Source organism: Telopea speciosissima, chromosome 1 (assembly GCF_018873765.1).
Source record: "Telopea speciosissima isolate NSW1024214 ecotype Mountain lineage chromosome 1, Tspe_v1, whole genome shotgun sequence".
In the NCBI taxonomy this organism is placed as follows: Eukaryota; Viridiplantae; Streptophyta; class Magnoliopsida; order Proteales; family Proteaceae; genus Telopea; species Telopea speciosissima.
In genome coordinates, this window is record NC_057916.1 from 1447623 (window position 1) to 1470156 (window position 22534).

Below are 22534 nucleotides of genomic sequence, written 5' to 3' on the forward strand. Positions count from 1 at the left end.
AAAAACTTAGAGACTTTTTTTTTTCTTTTATTTCCAATTAGGTAATGTTGGGATTATTCTACCAATAAAGTTAAGCTCATCTATCAACCATTGAATCGGCATGGAATTCACGTGGCAGTCTGTGAGTCAAGCGCAACACAATGGCCGCTCAACCCCAGGCCTCTGACGAGCTCAATCTAAGGGTGGTTAGTAAAAAGTGATGTCATCACAAACTTCGGGTCTATGAATAGTATATAACTCAATAAAAAAAATTTTACTAAAAAATAAAAAAATAAAAAAATCAGTTTCCATAAATTTTACATTACTCAAGCAAAAACATTGAATAAATGGAAACTCGGACCGACTCGAACATCAGTTCTTAAACCTGAGCACCGTGCACATCTTTATTACCCCCGTCAGGTTTCATGGTTTTTTTGAGTCGACTCTGATAACTCAACCGAGTCCAAACCTGGTTTTCAACTAATTTTAAAATTAAAACGAGAAAGAGCAAAACAAAAGGGGGGAAAAAGGTGAGGGAGAAAGGAAAACTTAATCGAAGAAAGAGTTAGCGTTACGTTCATCTGAGTTAGGGTTTAACAACTTCGAAATCTTGAGGTTTTACACTCGGGTTTGGTTTCCATTTTGCTTTGAATCTTTTAAATGTTTTATCGAGATTGCTGATTCTCGGGGATTTCTCTGGTTCTTCTTTAATTCTTTTACTCTGTTTGTCTCTGCTACAGCCATGGCGGACCCCTATTGGAATCAACAACCGCATATGCATCATCGTGCGGCCATGCCTAAACGTCCTCGTACTGACTACGGTAAGTTTGTCTTGCTTAAACGTGGATTTCATGGCTGCTTGTTGCTTTCTATGATTCTTTGCGCAGTAAATTTCCCTCTGCTTTGTCTTAATGACTGAATGTCGCCTTCCTATTCGTCTTCTTCTCCCATTCAAAAATGTTTTCTACCGAATCCCCAAGAAATGAGGTTTTGAACATAGCAATATTGCAAGAGAGGGAGACTCATACTGTTAAAATCCTTAAGTTGACATCTCTTTTTTATTGCATCTACGTAATCATTTATCAACTCCGTTTTCCCTTTGTGTTCTTGTTTCTGTTCTTGAACTAGATATGCCTTAGTTTCCACAAGATTAATTCCTTTGTTTGAAGTGCCACCACTTTCCAATTCCTGACTGAACTGTCTTGGCATCCTCTCCTGCTCAAAACTGATACATTTTGGTCTGAACTTTGGTTTGTGGGCATTTGCTTTGTCCCTAACTTTTGTTTGGCGTTGGAGACATTGGTTTTCTTGGTACTAAAATTTGACGGGGGACTATTTGTATTTCCTTCGGCATGGTTGTGATGCATTCGATAAAAGCTGTGTGTATATTGAATGGACTTAAAATTGGATCTTGGCCAGGATTAAACCAGGAATTGGTGACGGAATCGGTCCCTGCTGATTCTGATTCGGATCGGATCAGATCAGAATCGGCCGGAATTGGTCCCAAGAACCCTATAATCGGTCATTTTGTCTGAAAAATCACTGATTTAGGGGAATCTTGGCGTGAATTTTCCGATTCAGAACGGCAGAAATCGGGATCGGTCCCAGCCGATTCTGATACAAATTGGCCGATTCCTGATCCGATTCACTGATTTTTGAAACCCTGATCTTGGCACTTTGCAGAGTTTGATATGTACACTTGCCAAGTGAAAGGCAGACAGACTTAAGTGGTGGTTCGGAACTTTAGTACATAGATTGCCCTTTGCATTTGTCAAAGTAGCCTTTGGTCTTTAGTGTTCCATATAGGTGATGGGTCCGTTGGCTTTCATGACTGCCTGCTGCTGGGTACAAGTGCCTGTGAACTAATCATATAAAGAGTGTTGCTGGACAAGAAATAGCATGGCTGAGAAAAGACATGAGTGCTTATGAAGAAATGGAATTGTGGTCCTTGATATAATAGAGTGGAAGAACAAGATTTATGTAACCCCCAAAGTTGAACATTAAGAAAACTGAACCCTGTTGACCTTAATTATGAACCTTCCCCCCCCCCCCCCCCAGTTTAGAATGATTTTATGGTTTAAAAGTACTATAGAGGCCCAAAAATGACCTGGGTATTAGTGTAGAGAGATGGTGTGGAAACATGGATTTAATTAGACTTAAATGGTTGGACCAGATTCATGTAGTGGTCTGACCCCCTTTAGTTGGAATATGGCTTAATTGAGTTCAGTATTGAATATTGAAACTGACTGATTTGTGAAAATTTATTTGATTGTATTTTTGGCAACTGTACTCATAGTTGTCACGGCGATCCAAGTCGGTGGAAGGGTGTCACGTCGATATATCAACATGTCGCCCGCCATGGCGAGCATGTCGACTATGTTTAATTTTTTATTTTCTCTATTTTTAATGTCATTTAGTATGCTATAATATATGTCCTATAACATCAAAAATCAACATGAAAGTGTACTACACTACTACTAATATACTATGCCACTATGGTTTAATTCATGAAAGTGTAACTAAAGTCACAAAACAAAAATAACAATTAAACTGGTTTTTAGGCTGAACTAAAACACAAAATCAGACTATCAAAGTACTGGTTTTTCTTCTATAACATTAAGTTGAAGGGGGAAAAAAGAAAAAACTGAATTATGGACTAATGGAGTTGAATATGTGCTGCTGTTGTGTGTGGCTGTGTGCAGGGTAATATGTTTATTGTTTTTAAACTTTATGATAAATTGATAATGTGTATTGCAGGTGTATACTTTTAAGTTACACCTCCAATAGACATTAATAAAAAAGCATCTAAGCTATTAAATGGTTTTAAAAAAAAATAAAATTAAATCTAACTTTTATATGTACAAATATCGACCGATATGCCAACATATCGTGGTATGGCGTCCATGGCGACGCCATGGAAGCCATATCGAACGATATATTTACATCCACCATGGCATAGCTCGATATGCCACCTCTCCCAGCGCCAGGACGCGCCATGGTGACGCCATGACAACTATGACTGTACTAGACTGTACATACTTTACTTTTCCTGAATGGAGATTTTTTTGAGAAATATTTTAAGAAAAAAACTATATACGGCATAAAATGGAGCTGGTTGAATCTGAGATCTGCTTAATTTCATGTCCATGTATACTAGGTTTGGATCTTAGAATGAACATCCATTAATATTGTTGGTTGGATCCACGTTGGGCAATTTGGATTTTAGATGGACTGGTCCAGATCCAGATCCAGATCCTAAGCATAGTTGTCACGGCGGTTAGGCAACCGAAGGTGTTGGAGAGGGTAAAAGTTCAAGGCGACACCAAGCAGGCGACCAAGGCACCCAAGTCGACCAAAGCGCTTGGACGCCTAGGTGACACCTTGACAACTATGTTATATAAAAGACTAAAAAATAGACTCCTAGACTAAAAAGGAAAGTAAGCTGCTTATAACTTATGTTTGTATTACATAGAAGAGATAAAGTGAAAGTAAGCATAACCTACCTGGATCCCTTCCATATTTACAATCAAAAGAGTAAAAATTTCAGTGGAAGGAGGTTCCTATATATACATGTTTCTACCTGAAGAATAGGAAACTCATTTGAAAGTCATCAGTACTATGGATGGAAAAATAATCTATCAAAATGGACTCTCACCTTCCCAAGCCTTTAGAATCTGGCATTTGATAAATCCAAACTCTGTATCTGACAAATTTCTTGGGATACTGGAAAGTGAGCTCTAGTATTCTCCTATATCAATTTATTTTTCTTAATGTTGGTAGCACTAGAAAACACTTGTCCTTCCCTCATTTAGTTTTCCTTGGAGATTTTTTACTCGCATTGGATTCCACTTGGATAAGGTGTGTCCGAGGAACTAATATTTAAGGTTAGCCTGTAATAATTGTCAATAATATGAATCGGCTGTATCTTATGGTGGCATTCTAACTCACCTTAGGGGTTAGAAAATCAAAGAAATTTCAGAATCGTAGTGATTAGGAACCCAAAATAGAACCAGAATTTAGTAGCTTCCCAAAGTAGTAACTTTGATTTATAAACTCAGAGAATAGCAAGTCTGAATTGGAAACTGGATTTTAGAAACTTTCCAAAAGTGCAACAAAGTTCAGGAATAGTAACTGAATTGTGATTAGTAACAAAGAGAGCATTTGGTGGTATCATAATTGTCAAAGCGATTAAGTGACCCAAGGCGTTGGAGAGGTGCCTAGGCCCTTAGGCACATGTATATGACTATATATAATATAGGAATGATACTCTTAAATAATTATGTTTATGTGTAGAATATAAGTCATATCAATGCAATACGATATAATTATGCCAGTAATAACCTATTGTGTGAAAATCAATATATAATAAACAAAGTATAAGCATATTCATTGAAAGCAAAGCAATAAACATAATTCAAAGTGGAATTGTGAAGTGTCAACAAGGTCTGCTGTAACCTTGGACCCAAGGAAGAGCCTGGATGCCTTGGCGGCGCCGTGACAATTGTGGCTAGTATAAAAAGAAGTGCTGTACACAATAAGCAACTGCTGATAAAACAGAAGTTGAAATAAGAACCGAAATCAACAAGGAAAAAAATAGTAAGCAGCAACAGTACAGAAAATAGTAACTAATGGAAATAGAAACTAGGGCAATAGATCAGATTAGTACCTGAAGTAAAATAGTAATATCATAACAATATAAATAATTAGTATTCGCAGGTCAAAGAAAGTTCAGGAAACTAATATCAAGAGAGCATTTTAGCAGGCAGCTTTCAGATTGAAACCAAGGTTCAAGATTTCGGTTTCGAGCTTGGTTTCAACCAAGCTCGAAACTTCAATATTTTGACCAAAACCAAAATTTCTGTCAAAATCTGTACAATTTCGGCTGCAAGTTTGGCCAAATTAGGTTCCGAAACTTCTATAAACCCATATTTTAGGCCCTCTAAACATAGTGGAACTGTTAGATTTTAGAAAAGCACACCCAAAATGGTAGTTTGACGTCGGAGTCTAGTTTGGTAGTATATATGTACGCTGCTGTATACATTCTCTAATATGGCCTATTCCATACAAAGTTTAGTACTAGAACACATGTTATTCAATTAAAACAACTTAAATATACATTAGGAGTGAATAGATACAAATTATAAACACTTTCATAATTCATACATCATACATGGTTCAATGTGTTCAGCAACAAAATAAATCTTCCAACAACACAGCAAATCGTCGCTTCTAACAACACAATAAATGAGGTTTCTTCCTCTTCTCTGTCAAAACTAATGAAATGAATTTCGACCAATCTTGTTCGAAACTATGCTTTTAAGGTAAAAGCATAGTAACGTTTCGACTGAAATATCGACAAAATGAAATATCAGACTGAAACTTCGGCAAAACGATGAAATTTCAACTGAAACATTGTCATTTCTACATATTGCATGCCATTTCGTTTTGGCATCTATCGAAGGGCTGATTGGTATGATTTTGATTGCAATTTTGGATTGATTTCATGAAATAGTCACCAAATAGATTTTTGGTCAAGAAATTGAAATTTTTGTTGGTTGCATCAATCTGAAATATTTCAAGAACAAGAAATCGATTTAGTAATTCAATTTCTGAGAATAGATTCTATCTCTTAATAACACCCACTAAATCCCATTTATATGATATAATGAGATGAGTGAAGAGATACACCCTTCACCCATCTCCTTCCTCTTCTCCAAAACAAACATGGAACAGAATTGTATTTTGTTTCATCATGATAACCCCCCCTTTTTTTCTGTATCGCAGGTCCTCGGCGCAACAATAAGGTTGCTCCAAAAGGACCCGTCGGAGAGCGCTGCCCAGGCAAGAGCTGCCGGTCTGTGCACAGCGGGCCAGCGGTCCTTGCAGTGGGAGAAGTTGGAGGACAATGGGTGGGGAGTTGGGCCTGTGGAAGCAGGCAGAGGGGCTGTGGGTTGTGGCCTCAAGGGGCTTTGGTCCTGTGATGCAGTGGCCTGCGGCCCTGCAAGTCCTCTTCATCTTTTCTCTTTTTTGTATGTTGAAAATGCAACCTGCAGAACCATGGAGAAAAAGGAAGACAGGCCGAAGGTGGAGCGTCTTCCCATATGTGTTCGTTATATAAGAGTTACAAGAAATTACTGCTTTGCCCATCAAAAGAGCTGTTGTTTACCACGTGCTCATTGAAGAGCAGCTGGAAATAGTTAGTTGTGTAGGCCAAGTATGGGAGGATAGAACTAATCAATCAGTCTGCCTCCTTAGAGGTACCGGCTAACTTGAGCTAGGTGGGTAAAGGGTCTGCACTTTTCTGTTTTATGGTCATTTTCCCTTGCCCGAAAGGCCAGGCAATCCTAAGTGATTAGGAGTCGCTTCTGTCACTACCGTTACTGTGCTTTAACAAAACTATGTAGGGGCTATTTCCAAGATGGGTTGGAAATAGCAGAATCTGTATGAATTTCTCTTCCATTTGGTTTCTATTTCACTGAAATAAGGTGCAAAATTACAGAGTTTTTTTTTATTTTAAAAAAGAAGTTTAGTTAGAACATAATAATCCTATGAAGTATTGGCAAAAATAATAACTCAGCCTTATCCCAACTTAATGGGGTCGGCTACATGGATCCAAACAAACAAAGTGGGTAAAACTGAGTTCTAGCAAAAAAGAAAAAAAAGAATGAAGAGATGGAAAAGGAGGGTTGGGAAATGAGATGAGAAGTGAAAAATGGACAATGACAAATGAATGATGGGAAATAAAAGAAAAGTGAAAGATAAAGTAAGAGGAAAGAGGCACAGCCCAGCAAGTTAGGAGAATCTCAGCTAGGTAGGATCTGCTACATGGATCCTTGCCCTCCAATAGGCTCTATCCGAGGTCATACATGGTACAAGACCTAGACTATGCATGTCCTTCCTCACAACTTCTCATATGGTCATCTTAGGCCTGACCCTCGCTCTTTCAGCTCCTTTAATCGGAATCATATCACTCCTTATTATTGGGGCATCCCTAGGCTTCCATTGAACATGACCATACCACTTCAAACGACTCTCTCAGAACTTGTCATTGATCGGAGCAACTCCCAAGTCAGCTATGATATGATCATTCTTTACTTTATCCTTGTTTTTCCATACATCCATCTTAACATCTTCATCTCTACCACACATAGCTTCTTGATATGACACTTCTTAACTACCCAACATTCTGGCCCATACATCATAGCCGGTCGTACAATAGTCCTATAGAACTTTCCTTTAAGTTTTAGAGGAATGCGTCGGTCACACAGCACTCTAGACGCACCTTTCCACTTCATCCATCCCACTTTAATTCGTTGTAAAACATCATCTTTTATGTCACCTTCTTTATTTATGATTGACCCCAAATATCTAAAATAGTCACTTTGCGGTATCTCTCTTTCCTCAATTCACACCATGTCAGTATCCATCATGGTGTGACTAAAATTACACATCATATACTGTCTTTGTTCTACTAATCTTAAAACCTCTAGTTTCCAAGGTTGATTTCCGTAGCTCTAACTTAGCATTAATCCTTGCCTTTGTCTCATCCACCTAAACAATATCATCGGCGTAGAGCATACACCACGGGCCCTCGTCTTGAATGCTCTTGGTTAAGTCGTTCATGAAAAGCGCAAAAAGATAAGGGCTTAAGGCTGATTCCTATAAAGTATTGTTAAAGATCATAAAATCTTTGTTTTTGTGTGCATCTAGCTTACTTGTACTACTTCTACATATTATTTACATTTTACTGGTAATTATAGCTTCGTATAGGAGGTTGTTCTGTACTTCAACTAGATCGTTAAATCCCAACCGTCTTCAGGCATGAGTATGGCTGCAACTTGGGCCTGGCTGGGTTGGACAATCAGTGAATTTTGAGTAGTGCTGAGCCTGAGGTCAGGCCTGGTTTCATTTTTAAGCCCCAATCTCATGCTCTGGCCCAAGTTGCACCTCTGGACATGTGTAAGGGCCTTATTTTTAAATGTCAAAATTACATAGCTACAGTTGTACTTTGGGTTGTCGATTTTTCTTAACTGAACGAGGGGTGCTACTCCTATGGAGGGGCTCATAATTGATGCAATTGGATGCTCATGAGTTAAATTATGAGTGGACTGGGCATGCAGTGGAAACATTGGGATTTGGTGGGTTAGACTGTGGATACATTAGGATGTTGCTGGGTTAAAATATGGATAATGTAAATTGTTACTCTCTCTGTTTACTTTCTGGGTCTCTGAACTCCCTCAGAAAGATATTCATGTTCCCTTACTTGGTTGTCTAGACGCATATGATCCAATTAGAGGATTCTTCTGAGCCCTCACCACCCCTCCCTCCCACTCCAAAAAAAATTGCTTTAGTGGAGAGCTATTCCTTTATTAATCTTCCTTACCACTTTGAAACGGATCTCTTTTTTTCTTGACCTCTGCCATTTTAAGGGTCTGAAATTATTGTTGTAAATGTGTGATTGCTCTCTTTATGTCATTAGGAATCCATAAAATGGAAAGTTGAAGTCATCTCCTCAGAATTCTACTTTTGCTCTCCATTTAAATTCCCTACTGAAATCCCATTGTAGAGCTGCTGGATTCCACCTTTTCTATTCTGATGCAAAGGGTTGCCACGATCATCCTCATACATATACTAATCCGTAGGTAGCGGTTGTCCAAAGAGACCAAGTGATGATTGAAAATCTTCTTGAGCAAATCAGATTGAAAAATTGGTGATTAATGGTTACTACTTTCTTATGTATCTTTGCTCAGCACCCTCATAATGGTTAAGGTTTTTCTTGTCTTTGCACATGACATCTGACTGGACAGTTCACCCTCATAATAAGGTGATCTGTGAGGATGATGCAATCTCGGGTTACAAATCCTAGTTTAGGTCGTTAAGGGCTCGTTATTGAATGATAAAATTCAAGTTTTAAGGAAGAATGGAAATTCTGCATATTCTGGATTCCTTTTTGAGTAAAACAAACAGAATCTGGAACTGAGCTGTTATTTAAATTGATGTAAAGGACCAATCTGATATTTTAGAATGGTATGTGTATAAAATAGAAATAACTTTCAAAAACAAGGGCTTTTATGTAAGTAAGGGAAGAATATTATCTTAACTGTAAACAAGAGAGTACGATGTCTTGAAGCTCTCAACAGAAATGCAGCGGAGGAGAAGTTCCTTTTGTGATTGAGAGAACTCTCTCAAGTAGATTCCATCTGAGCTACGAATTTAGAAGTTTCCTAACCCCCAACCATAGTTTGATATTTCGCCAAGATTTTGCAAAATATTCAGGTTTTGACAGATGTCGAAACAAAATGGCATGTGATACATATAAATGTCAAAGTGATGCAGGTGGACTACCTTGGACCAATCCAAATCTATTTGGGAACCCGGACGGAGATGAACCGGGTCCAATTTGGGTCTTTGGCTAGTAGGATATTTTAGTATTTTTATTTACTTCTATTTTGGGATTAACATGCAATATTTTATTTTGATAGCTTAAGTACTTAAGTAGGAGATAGCGACTAGGATTTATTTTCCTAATTAATTTGAGTTTCCAAATTAGAGTAGGTTTCCTTTTCATGTCGGGCGTCTTTTTTATTTAAGTACATGTAACCGTTCAATTAGAACTCAGATTTGGATAATGAATCGAGTTTGTGTTTGTGAAGAGCCTGCGTGGCTAGGTGTGTGTGCAAACTTCTCCTTCCCCCCTTCTTCCTATGTAATTTCTTCTCCTCCCCTGCAACTCTGAGACCCCTCTGAGGTTACCCCCTTCTTCTCTACCGGCCCAATACCAATTTGGTATCAGAGCCGAAGGATCCATCTCCTTCCCCATCAACCTCTTTCATTCCCTTCCCCTAGTCCTACTTCTATTCCTCAACCGAGAGCTGCAATAAAAAAAGGATTACTCCTTGCAGCCCTCCATCTCCCCAACCCCTCCCGACCAACAGTAACCCCTTTCCCTTCATTTCCCCCAATGTGACCTCAAACCAAAAAAAAAAGGGGGCAAACCCCATCCCTTCGATCCCCACCATAAGTCCTCTCTCCTCGATTCACCAATGCTAACCCTTCCCTACTGCTCTCCTTTTTTTTTTTCTTTTTTCTGCAACTTCAGTCAACACCATCCCTCTCACCCGGGGTTCCACCAGTATTAAAAAAAAAGGGAAAAAAAAAGAGAGAAAAAAAATCATACCTGTTTCGAAAGCCCTCACCGCAAATCGAACTCAACTGATCTCCTCTTTCTCTGTATTGTCCCCTTCAAAGTCGCATAGATCATCCATGCTGCTTATCTCGAGAACTCGCAACATCTCTTTTGCTGCTTTCCTCTGGTTCGACTGCGTAGTAGACTCCGCTTCGAAGTGGAACTCCAGCCGCTTGTTGTCCATTGGAAGAAGACAGCCTCAACATGTCTCCCACTCCAGGATTCCCACGAGAAGTTCCTCTTTTACAACCCATTCTTCCCATATTACCCCCTCTTATGACGTACTTTATTTTAATTTTTTTTTGTTTGCCAGAATTGCCCCTCCCTTTATCCTTATTCAACTTTGTCCTTATTTTAGCCTCCATTCCTAGTTTGTCCTCCATCTTTAATTCTTAACCTTATTTTGTCCTTCCTTATTCTGATGTCCCAATAGTCCATAGAGATTCTATTTATTTACAGCAGAGCCGAACCTAAGGCCACATCATGGAGGTTGATCGATACGATTTGCTCCTTTCAATTAGAGATGGTTTCCGTAAATTGCAAACAACAATTTTTGATAGAATATTCAGAAGGCGGATCAGAGGTGGCCAACGAACGTGACAATCAAAATAAAGTGAATGGTCCAATAAAGGTTGCCTCGCGCAATCAGATTCCCATCGAAGAGATGATGTTTCTAACGACCATTAGAAGATCATGATGGTTGATCATGAGATGCGCTGGATCATCGCCCCATCAAAGCCAATGTTTGTGGATGTCGATCGAGTGTTGATACTCTCGTTTTACAAACATCGAGGTCGAGTTTTTCTGATCACCGAAGGAATTGATGTAGGTGCACTACCTTGGACCAATCCAAACCCGTTTGGGAACACATACGGAGATGAACCGGGTCCAATTTGGGTCTAGTAGGATATTTTAGGATTTTTATTTACTTCTATTTTGGGATTAACATGAAATATTTTATTTTGATTGCTTAAGTAGGAGATAGCAACTAGGATTTATTTTCGTAGTTAATTTGAGTTTTCAAATTAGAGTAGGTTTCCTTTTCATGTTGGGTTTCTTTTTTTATTTAAGTACATGTAACTGTGAAATTAGAACTCAGATTTGAGATAATGAATTGAGTTTGTGATTGTGAAGAGCCTACGTGGCTAGGTGTGTGTGTGCGAACTTCTCTCTCCCCCCTTTCTTCCTATGTTATTTCTTCCCCTCCCCTGCAACTCTGAGACCCCTCTCAGGTTAGCCCGTCTTCCCTACTGGCCCTCTACTACAATGTTACCGTCGAACTTTCGGCGTTTCGCCGATGTTTCGGTCAAAATTTCGGCGTTTCGCTGAAGTTTCGGTTTTGATATTCATGTTGCCGATATTTCAGTCGAAACATTACCATGCTTTTACATTAAAAGCATAGTTTCAAATGAAATGGGTCGAAATTTCAATCCATTTTGTTTGTTTCGTCAGTTTCAACAGAGAAGAGGGAGAAACCTCATTTTTGTATTTTTATTTGTCAAATCATTGTCGTACAAGGTTGGAACAAGATTTGCTGTGTTGTGAACGTATTGAATCATTTTTTATTTTATTTTTAACTGAATTACATGTATTCTAGTTAGGGGTGTAAATGAATAGCCGAAATCCGTTTCCGTATTCGTGTCCATATCCGTGTAGCACTATCCGAGCCGAATCCGATCCGTTTACAGCCCTAATTCTAGTACTAAACTTTGTGTGGAATAGGCCATATTAGAGAATGTATGCGGCAGCATACAACGTATATTACCAAACTAGGCTCTAAAGTCAAACTACCATTTTGGGGGTATTGTTTATTTATTTTTGGTAGAAATATGAGAGTTCCACTATGTTTAGAGGGCCTAAAATAGTGTTTCCTAGAAGTTTCTGAACCTAATTTGGCCATTTGGGCTTCGAAATCCTTCACTGAAACTTGCAGCCGAAAGTTTACAGATTTCGACCAAAATTTTGAACCTTGCCACCAACCCTTTGAATCCCTCCATTAATAGACTTTAAAAAAAAACAGAGATTAAGAAGGTGGGAAGCTCTTCAACTGAATCTGGCAATAAGACCAGTAACCAGGTTAGATTTCAGGTGGATTTCTTTCAGCAGGGCTGGTTTTAGGGGATAAAGACCTAGGGTTTGAATCACCCTGAGGTAAGGTATCAATCCCCAAAATTTCTGGGTGAAAGGAAAAGGGATAAAGGGAGATAAATTCCAACTATTTGGGCTGCAAGTACCGCTCATTGCAGAAACAGGCGAAACAATAGCAGAATAGCAAGAGTGAAGAAAGGAAAAGATGGAAGAAGCAAGGACAAACGGATAATAGAGGAAAATGTAAGAAGAGAAGTTCAAACCTGAGAATGGAAGAGATCAGGAGAGAGAAATAAGTGTAACCGACCATCAGATTCATGCCGTAGCCAATAGTAACAGAATGGGTGGGCTTCTTTTCTTCAACAAACCAACTCATTCAAATCTGTATATCTCGATGGGGTGCTTACATATATAAATAAAAATATAAAACTCTTCTAATCGTATCCTAAAACAGAAGCTCAAACCAACTGAAACTCAATATCTTAACTAACTAACATCAAATGACCTGAATAACCCCAAATAAAAGAAAAAATTACCCTAGACACCCCTTGTACTGAAAAACAGGTTTCGACTTTTGACCCAATTCTTCGTGTTCTGGGTTTCTAGATTGGGTCAAGCCAGTTCAGTCATGGAAGTGCAACTGCATCAGATGATCTTTACCCTCGTAGACTTGTATAACCATTAATGAAATTAGTCTAGCATCTATCTGTGCAATCCTTTGCTTGACCCCAGCTCTACCTATTACCTAATATTTGTTGATCTTAATTACCACTGTTCTGACTGCCAATCCCCGTTTTCATAGGGGTGACAAAAACCCTGGTTCCCAGTTTCTTTTTTCTCATCTGTAATTATTTTATTCCTGTTGTGAGGATCCATTGAAACTTAGAAGCTTTAAGAGCTTAATTTTCTGAATAAGTCTTAAAAGTGAGGAACAGAGAAATGCTATGGTTGCTTTGTAATTGTTTCAGACTTTATATTTCTCAGTTCATGTTCTGTCTACTAGTATGTTCTTTTATACCTTCTAAAATTCGAATTTCATTGAAATGAAGTTTATCCCCCATATCTTCAACACATGCAGATCTCCCACCCCCTATGATGCCTTCAGGTCATGAGATGCTCAATTATTTGCCACGTGATGATGATCGTGGTGGGCCTCGCGTTTTAAAAGACACAAAAACCGTTGGATCAGCATATGACCGCTATCTCCGTAGTGCGGTAGCATGTTCAAACTTATGTGATACTCATGGTGTTGACTGGAACGTCTGTCTATATGCTAAAATTTTCATCGCAATGCTTTTGCAGCAACCATCTTCGTTCAATACTGGGGAATCTGGTAACTTCAGTCGTGGAGCTGGGTTTGGAAGGGGTTATGGGACTGGTGGAGGAATGTCTGGTCTTCCCATTGGAGAGCATGGTGGTCAGGTAGGTGGTCCTGATCTAGCACCCAATGCTCGAGGCATGGATTTAGGTGGTCAGCGTCCAATGGACCCAATGGCTAGACCAGGCCGTGAAATGCCACCGCTGCTGCCTTCAGATGCTTCAAACACTTTATTTGTGGAGGGACTTCCCCCCGATAGCACACGTAGGGAAGTAGCCCGTATCCTTCAAAACTGTAGCTACGGTGTTAGACTACTTTTATGAAATTTATTTTTAATTTTTTTCTTAGGTTTTCGATGTTGAGGTTTGGGAATGTTTGGCTATTTATTTTCCCTTTACCACATCTCTAGATATATTTCGCCCATTCTTGGGGTACAAAGAAGTAAGACTCGTGAACAAAGAACCTAAGAATGTGAGTGACTTGTTATACATAACCATTTATTCTCGCTTTTGGTTGGCTGGTCTAGCGTGTTTTATTTGCATTGTCTTTTACTCTTTTGGCTTCTAGAACTGACTCTCTTCTGATACTAAAGGCTCTATTGATATCATGCAGCATGGTGGGGACCCACTTTTACTCTGTTTTGTTGATTTTGAAAATCCAGTATGTGCCACAACTTGTTTGAATGCCTTGCAAGGTACTTATTCCAGACATCATCTTTAGCACAGTATTGGTATTTACTGGTATCAGGGTAAATATGATTTGCTCTATGTGATTGGCACATATGTTGTGAGGGTCATTTCCACTGTAATACCATGTAGAACAGTAGAATCATTTTTCTTGTAGTACATCTTGTGGGTGGTGAGGGTTTGGAGAGCTTGTGCTTTGTGTTATGAGAAGGTTTTCTCCTTTTGTTGGAATAACATTGCGCATTTGTGATCATTCCATTGGCTTCTAAAAAAGAACTTATGTTTGTCTTTTGGGAGCTTCGAAAGATGCTGACTTTACTGAGTTTCTTGTACAGGTTATAAATTGGACGATCATGAACCCTCTTCTCCCATTCTGCGGTTGCAGTTTGCGAGGTTTCCTGGTCCAAGATCTGGCCCCGCACATCGTGGCAAGCGGTAAATCAGGCCTGAGGTGAGATTTCTCTGGTGTTGACTTGACTTAATGGATTAGAGGGATCAGATCTTATATTTTTTGGTAATTCCTGAGCGCTTTTTGTTGTGGATTTTACCTGATATAACTGAATTCAGGTTGCTCAAGAACAGCTCATACAATGTATGATACTTTAGGGTTGAAAAGTGGGAATCAGTTAGGGGGGTGGGTTATGATTTTGGTCATACATGAGAGATGGCATGTTCCTCGGATGGACTGTCAAATTTGATTGTTAGCATTGTCAAGAAGCTAGAACCTCATGCCAGAATTAGGAAAGTTTAGCTGTGCATTTGACAATGTTGTAATTGTGGTTTTTACCTGGGTTTATGATATGATCATGATGATTTTACAATCTACAAATCAATTGGTATGGTACTCGTTATGATTTCATTTCACCTGCACTCGAATTTTCTGGGGACGGGTATAGTGTCTGACCCTGCTCTCCTTTCATAGAAGAGGATACTTGGTCTGAAGGCCAAGATGTCTGGATGATGATGGGGTTTATTTTGTATTTTGCCCAGCTGGTCAATTACTAAGTGTTGGGAACTGAATTATGATAATGTCCATTTGCAATGTGATTTGGTCTTATGCTATGGAGTTAAAGCTGGTGATTTGGTGAACTGTCTCCATTTATTGAATTAATTGTATTGTCATCGTAGTGTCGCATGCAAGTGCAGTTGAATCATGGAATATTGGAAGGACTAAACTTGAATGTTCTTCCCTGGTAAATTATCTGTAACTATAATATTAAGTGGCAGGAAATTCGTTTTTTGATGGAGATGGTTCTCTTCGAGGCCCCTGGTGTGGTTATTGGATGTGTTGCCCTTGTCTTTCTTTAGTGCCAAGTTCGAGCCCGATGTGATATATTGTGATAAAAACAGCGTTTGACAATTGTTTTGTTTAAAGCAAAAGGTATTTTGCACAGCCTACATAGAAAGCGGGCATTGTCATAGATACTCCCAACCCTTGCATTGTCTGCACTATGCACCCAAACTTATTAGATGGTGTGGTCATTTTGATTGTTGGATAGATTGGGGGGGGGGGGGGGGCGCATGGTTTTGATTGTGTCAATTTTGTAATACGAACCCTTATTTTGTATGCACCCAAGTGGTAGTTTCAGATGATTTACAAAGTGTTAATTTGTAATGACCAATTCCATTCAGCTAAATTGACACTTTTGGGAACCTTGGGTTCAATTTGTCCACAAGTTTTGGGTATAATCCATCCTGTGATCGGGCTAATATTTGGGTCAAACAAATAATGAATATATTTCTTTGCTCATCTACTTTTTCGATCCCACTTGTTATGGTAGATACTTTATCCAATTATTTAAGGGCAAAAGATCAGCATCCGTGTAGTCTTCTCTCTCTCTCTCTCTCTCTGTTCAATTGTGGTTCAAAATCTCATGGGACATTGTAAGGTTTTTTTATTTAAAAAAATTCAACTGATATGCGAAGAAAGTTTGACGAGGACAGAAACTGAAATTTTGTAGTTCGTATACGGTTTCTGTGGCTGACTAATGGTTGGTTAGAACAGCCAAATTCGTTTCATGCAGCTAAAAAACAGGGTACATGACTTCAAAATGAGCCTCTTTAGAGATGGATTCTTTTCTTCTGCTTATCCCAATTACTACACTGTCTTCTAGTTACGACTGCTGTTTTTATTAATCGCTTGGGATTTGTGGCTGGTTATAGACAGTCTCCTCAGACCTGAGGATCGTTGGTGACCCTACTTTCGATGCTGATAAATTTGCGAGATCGAGTGGGAACCTCGACTTTTGTACCACATTTAATGGGTAATGTGGCAAATTTAAAAATGGTAAATCCAAAAAGAAAATGACATTGATTAACCATACAAAATTGTAGGGAGGAAATCATATACCTGACCATGTATTGACATATAGCAAGAAACATTATTAACATTGGCCCCTCTCAAGGGTTACAGACTCACACGGCACTAATCGATGATGGATTTGAAGAGGATTGATGATAAAGTTCCTAAATATCAGGGTTGCATATGCAAATGCCTAAATATGGAAATGAAAGAAACATATTTAACAAAAGAATACTCCAAATCCCACATGGCCACTAGACGGTGTGTAATACAAGGATCGGTCTTCAGATTGGTCAAGGCTGATATCTATCTGATAAGTGTGTCAATTTTGTACTCCGAACCCTTATTAGTAAAAAAATATTTAAAAAATGAAAAATCTCACGTATATTTGATTGGATTCAGACGATCCAACCGAATTGACAAAATCCAAGGAGTGATCCACTAGTACCGGGCTTGATCAGTCTAGGTCAACACTGATCCGATCTGGTCAACATCGACCAATCCAATCCAAGATTACAAACCATGCTACACACAACCGACAATTGCCCACAAAAGACTTTGACTGTAGAAGCACTATGCGCACTGGTACTCTAAAGTAATATCACAATGATAAAAAAAAAAAATGAAGATTGGGGACAGAACTGGGAATAGTTCTGTATAAAGTTTCAAGAATTTCTAGGAAGTGAACCAAATACAGTTAAAAAAGCAAGCAACATCAAAACTGTTACTGAAACAACGCTTGGTTATTGCAGTTCTTGAGTTTGAACTGGACGGTTAAATCTTGAATCCTTTGCATCTTTCCAAAACAGTAACCCACCTTTGTGTATTCAAGAAGAATTACTGTTTTGAACAAGTGTCGTTAAGGATTCAAGAGTTAACCATCGAATTCAAACTCAACAGTGTTGGAACTCCAGCAAATCATTCATCTTCTCAAGAATGTGGCCGGAGAACTAACCAAAGGACAAAAAAATTCACTGGCTCAGCACCATAACTGCAACAATGACAGGGAAATGCAATCGTTTGATTTAAACTTGACAGTTGACCTTGATTTGTCCTGATTTATTTTAAAATTGTAGTATCCTTTAAATCCACTAAAGCAGGATTGCAACTCCGGTGAATTGTTTACATTCTCAAGAATCTGTGGTAGAAGAACTCGTCAAAGGACAAACGATTCACTGCAACAGCAAATAGAGAGAGTGAACAGATCTGGAGCTAAATAAAAGGATAAAGGAAAACTGAAACTGGTAAAGATGCCAGACCTGGATTTTTACAAAGTAATCTTGTACAAATATCTATAGAGTCTGGGTGCAATCCAGGGAGGATGAGCTGAGAAAATGGCAAGCATGCGCTCTCCTGGATGTTCTGTAGCAGCTGAAATCGACAAAACATTAACAGATATCACCACCAGGTCCCATGAGATGCAGTTTCAGTGTATAGTAAAAGGAACTACCTGTACATTGTTCCTCCCACGAAAAGGTGGATACCCATTCAAAAGCTCAAAAAGAATTGCACCAATGCTCCACATATCAACCTGCATGAGAAACCTAGAGTTTCAGTTGCTATTTTGAACAAGTAAAAAAGTCAAAAATTCTGTTTACCTTCTCATCATATCTTTGAAATTGCAGAACTTCTGGAGCCATGTACATAGGGGACCCGCAAACAGTCTCAACAAAGTCACCTGGATGTACAACTCTGTTTCCACAACCTTATGTATCCTCATATTACTAAAGGGTGGAGCTCACTTTCATTTAATGGCAAGCAAATGACTGCAAAATAATAATTTGAATTACCTTGAGAGACCAAAATCAGCAATCTTTAGTACTGCATCACTGTCCGGGGTAGAGAGTAGAATATTCTGCTCCAAATAAAATATCCATGTAAACCTATTGTAAGAAATGCTGATTTCTCATTAAGTCTCTGATAGTTTCAATGGAAAATGTTTTGCAGGAATTGCTTGAAAGCAAAATGAAATTGTCGCGGTATAAAAAAGACTAAGTTATTTTACAGAAATACAAGACAAAATTCTAGAATATGACTTCCATTTTAATTTTATAGATATATTATTATTCTACAAAAAGTGGTTACATCTTGCTCCATGATACAATTGCCACCCATAGGGTACACCAACCCCACATATGGATAGCTTCTTTTCCTCACTCAACCATGCCTTGCCTAAATATGCTTCCATGTTAAGTACAATCCCCAACACACCCCCCCTCCAAAAAAAAGAATAAATAGAAAAGCAATAACAACAAAATTCATTAATAAAACTCAAGTTTCTAGAAAAAAGTTCCGTCAAAACAAGTGGAACCTGAAAGAACACAAAATAATGAATGGAATACCAATATGGTGACACCATAAACATATGCAGCCTGCATCAATCATGGATCAAAGGGCAGAAGCCATTGATTCATTGGGCCCTTCACCTAGGTATTATTTTCCTCTTGCAGAGGGGCTTTGACTCTAGACTCCAAATAGTCAAAGGTTTAACTTTAAGCATCCACATAAGAGCTTAAACATGGTAAGCTGAACATTATTCTCAACGATTGATGACTGGTGAGAGAAACCAGCATTGGACAGATTAATATAGGCCTCAGGTTATGGTACTTCAAAAGCTGGGCACATCTGGCAAATTATGTAGGCGGATGACTTGGGGGATCTAACTGTAAGGTCCACCATCTCCATGTGTGTGTGGAGAAATTCTCACTAGAACATTCCCAGAGTGGGAACAACAACCAACCCCCCCAAAAAAAAAAAAAAAAAAAAAAACACTCAACTGGAGACAACTATTGGATAAGATAGTGTATGGCACTCAAAAGGAATAATACGACTTTGGGGTCTTCCATGGTGATCCCAAGGGTGAATGACTAATGTGCGAGTGCATGTACAAGTTTGAACTTCTTTACCTCAGGTTTCAAGTCACGATGTATAACATGGTGGGCTCGCAGGACTTGCAAACCAGCTCCTGTGCATAAGTATCAAGAGCATCCATTGTTGCTTACAAACCAAGCAGCAGTACCAGAAAGAATAGTTGTTTAATCATTTATTGAAGAAAGAAGTACCAAGCTGCCGCGTAAATCTTCTGACAATTGATTCTTGAATCCTCCCATTCTGCCGAATGAAAGAAGCTAGATCGCCCCCTGCACAGAACTCCAAGACCAGGTATATGCACCCTTCAACCTGATGGAGAAGATAATCAATTTTTCAGGGTTTTGTTTCAGTGTGTTAATCCAGAAATGTTAAAAGATCTCTCTTTTTTGGACTTATTCTTGATTCATCGAAAATAAAAAAAATAAGGGCTGTTTTTATAGACCTCTCAGAAGTAGCGTACAACTTAATCTCTGCCTAGTTCTACTGTGAAGTGCTCTAATTCAGAATTTGTTCATTGAGACTCTAATTCAGAATTTGTTCATAGAGACAGTTGAAGTATTATCTGATCTCCAGAACAAAATTTTATTCAGTATTCACCAAAAGGCACTTGAGGCAGTTTACTTACTGGTGGAGTGGTGGGTTTGAAACTTAAAATAAAAACAGCTTCCCATAGAATCAGTGAATCGTTTTAATTAACTTGCACAACTAAACCCTCAAGATTTTGCACAAGGCAGCTCCCCAGGGATCTCTGTTTGATCAGTCCATGCCATGATAATTTTTTCAAAAGCTATCCTGCTTTTCTTCATCTTAGGATTCATGTTCTCGATTGAATCAACCTCAGCAGTTTACAATTTAAAGAGCATCGTATGTGCCCTAGATCAAAAACCTTGGGGTTAGCATGCCCAACAACCTCATCACAAAATCTGTAACCAATGGTTTCCCATTTTGCATCGAAACGGTGGAGGACGTGAGAATATCAACCATAGAATTAGAAAATGATAAATCCATATAACCCAATTCAGATCAATGCAAGCGAAAGCAACAAACACCAGTTTTCAAAGATTTCAAAAAATGCTATAGATCTTTCTCACACTAAGAGCATCTTACTCAAGTAAATTCCAGCATAAATTATCATTGATTCACAGTTATCGTTTTCCCGGTCCAAGTTTCTCTGAGAGGGGAACAATAAACCTAATTATTTCGGAATTAGCTTATGCTTCTCTTCAACAACACTGCTTCTGACACCCTTCTTCGATTACTTACCCTTTAGGAATTGGGTAAGTAATCGAAGAAGTGTTAATCCAAACAAAGTTGAAAAACCAACCTGAAAAGCGTCTATAAGGCGAATAATATTGGGGTGTCTGACACTGGACAAGAAGTTGAGCTCGCAGTCCAAGCAACCCTTGAGGTTTCTGTTCAGTTTCGAGAGATAGATTTGCTTCACCGCCACCTCTTCGCCGGTAAGTCGGTGCTGCGCCTTCCAGACGATCGATAAGGGACCTTCTCCCACTTTCCCTTTCAAGATATACTCTCCAACCATGGCGATTACAGACTCAGAGGAGATGTCCGTAGTCTCGTCCTCCATACCTTCATACTTGACAATTCACTGGGGAAGGAACAGGAACACCACTACGACACCATTGAATTGTTTGGAGAACGCAAGAGGTCCAGAACATTGTAGTTGGATTCGATTCTTCTATGACGATCAGGGTTTTAAAACCAGGAATCGGTGACGTCGGTTTCCACCGATTCCGATTCAGAACATATATGACCGTCCGAATCCGGTCCGAATAACCCTAGAATTTCCACGATAGAAATTGATCGATTTAAGATCCGATTCAACGATTTTGGAAACCCTAATGACATGAGTCATGCACCACTGCACCAGGTATGCCTTTTTTACTACTACTAAGAGGATAAATTGCAACCTCCCACGCAGGAAATATCGCCAAGTGTACTCCAGTCTCTCATTCGCCCTACCCTATCTTGGCGGACACATGTCAGTATCGATACCAACTAGAGGTGCAAGTTTGGCCTGTCAGCCCAAGCCACTTTGGCCCACCTCGACCTCAAACAAGGCATGGACCGAGATACCTTTACCCTGAGAGGTGGACCAGGACTGAGTTAGGGTTGGGCCAGGGTTGAGGCATTGGGCTGAGGTTGGCCCAGCCCGGCCTTTGTCTTCTTCTTGTTTTTCTTTCCCTTCGCCTGGCTCAGCCCCTGCATCTGCCTTCCCCTTAGGTTCTCCCTATGGTAAAGGCCATCATGATCAAACTGACTTGACCCTGAGGACAGGTCAGATTCGATTTTTCAGGGCCTGAGTCATGGTCGGGCCGGGCCTGGGCTAGGTCATATACTTTGTCATTGTTAGATTCTGGATTGAAATCGAGAGCATTACTCTTATAGTTCCACTGGAATTTCTTCACCATGACAATCGGTACTATCAACCTAACTGAAGCTGGGCAGTTTTTCCGTTCACGGTCTGGCATGGTTTTGAAATCTATGTTAGAAGCTTCAGGCTGGTTATTTAATTCTTATGTTAATTATGAGAAAAATCAAAGCCCAAGCCCAAGACAGCATTTGCCCAAAGAACTCTGGCCCCATGGGCGGCACCCATTATACATGTCACACAATGGATTTCCAATCTGGATCATAGCAATGTCCGATTTAAAGTCTGAAGGATTCATTAATAGACTTAGAACTCCTTGAAACTTCATCTTAGATCCTTAATTAGCGAAATTTCTGGTCTAATGAAAGGGTTATTGAAGAGTCTTTTTTTCCCCTTCTTTTGGAGGGCACATGCAATATGCTTTATGATTTTGTAGTCTAAATTTAATCTATTAGTTCAAACTTCAAAGTTGATGAGATGATCAATAGTTTTCCTCTTCAGTTTGCATTTAATTCTAAATATTGATCTTCCAAAATATGAATAAAAGAATGGATTTATATTACCTAAAATTATATAATTTTTTCTCTTTATCTTTCAAGTAGAAAAACCAAATGAATCTTCTAATAAGGCCAGTTAGAAGCATCTTCCTTCTGCAAAAAATGCTATGGAAATTCAAAGCATGGGTCAGTGAGTCAGGTTTAACCCTACCGTTAAA

The 22534-nt window shown here is 39.1% G+C and overlaps 2 protein-coding genes across 3 annotated transcripts; one reads left to right on the forward strand and one right to left on the reverse strand.

The window, feature by feature from the left end:
• Positions 1–706: 706 nt before the first annotated feature.
• Positions 707–14911, forward strand: LOC122640899 (RNA-binding protein 2-like). Its single transcript, XM_043834183.1, has 6 exons — positions 707–800; positions 13332–13468; positions 13556–13850; positions 13981–14042; positions 14184–14265; positions 14593–14911. The coding sequence occupies exons 1-6, from the start codon at positions 722–724 to the stop codon at positions 14694–14696; spliced, it is 759 nt and encodes a 252-aa protein (XP_043690118.1). The 5' UTR covers positions 707–721; the 3' UTR covers positions 14697–14911.
• LOC122640884 (serine/threonine-protein kinase ATG1t) lies at positions 12676–21053 on the reverse strand. 2 transcript variants are annotated; one of them, XM_043834172.1, is made up of 9 exons: positions 20755–21053; positions 19622–19739; positions 19466–19524; positions 18350–18414; positions 18158–18251; positions 18010–18090; positions 17819–17930; positions 17652–17734; positions 12676–12687 (listed from the first exon to the last, which is right to left on the reverse strand). In XM_043834172.1, exons 1-8 carry the CDS (start codon positions 21013–21015, stop codon positions 17682–17684), a joined length of 843 nt encoding a protein of 280 aa, XP_043690107.1. In that variant the 5' UTR covers positions 21016–21053; the 3' UTR covers positions 12676–12687; positions 17652–17681. The 2 variants fall into 2 exon arrangements, with proteins under 2 accessions (XP_043690107.1, XP_043690099.1); XM_043834164.1 differs by lacking the exon at positions 12676–12687 and having other exon boundaries at positions 17614–17734.
• Positions 21054–22534: the final 1481 nt, after the last annotated feature.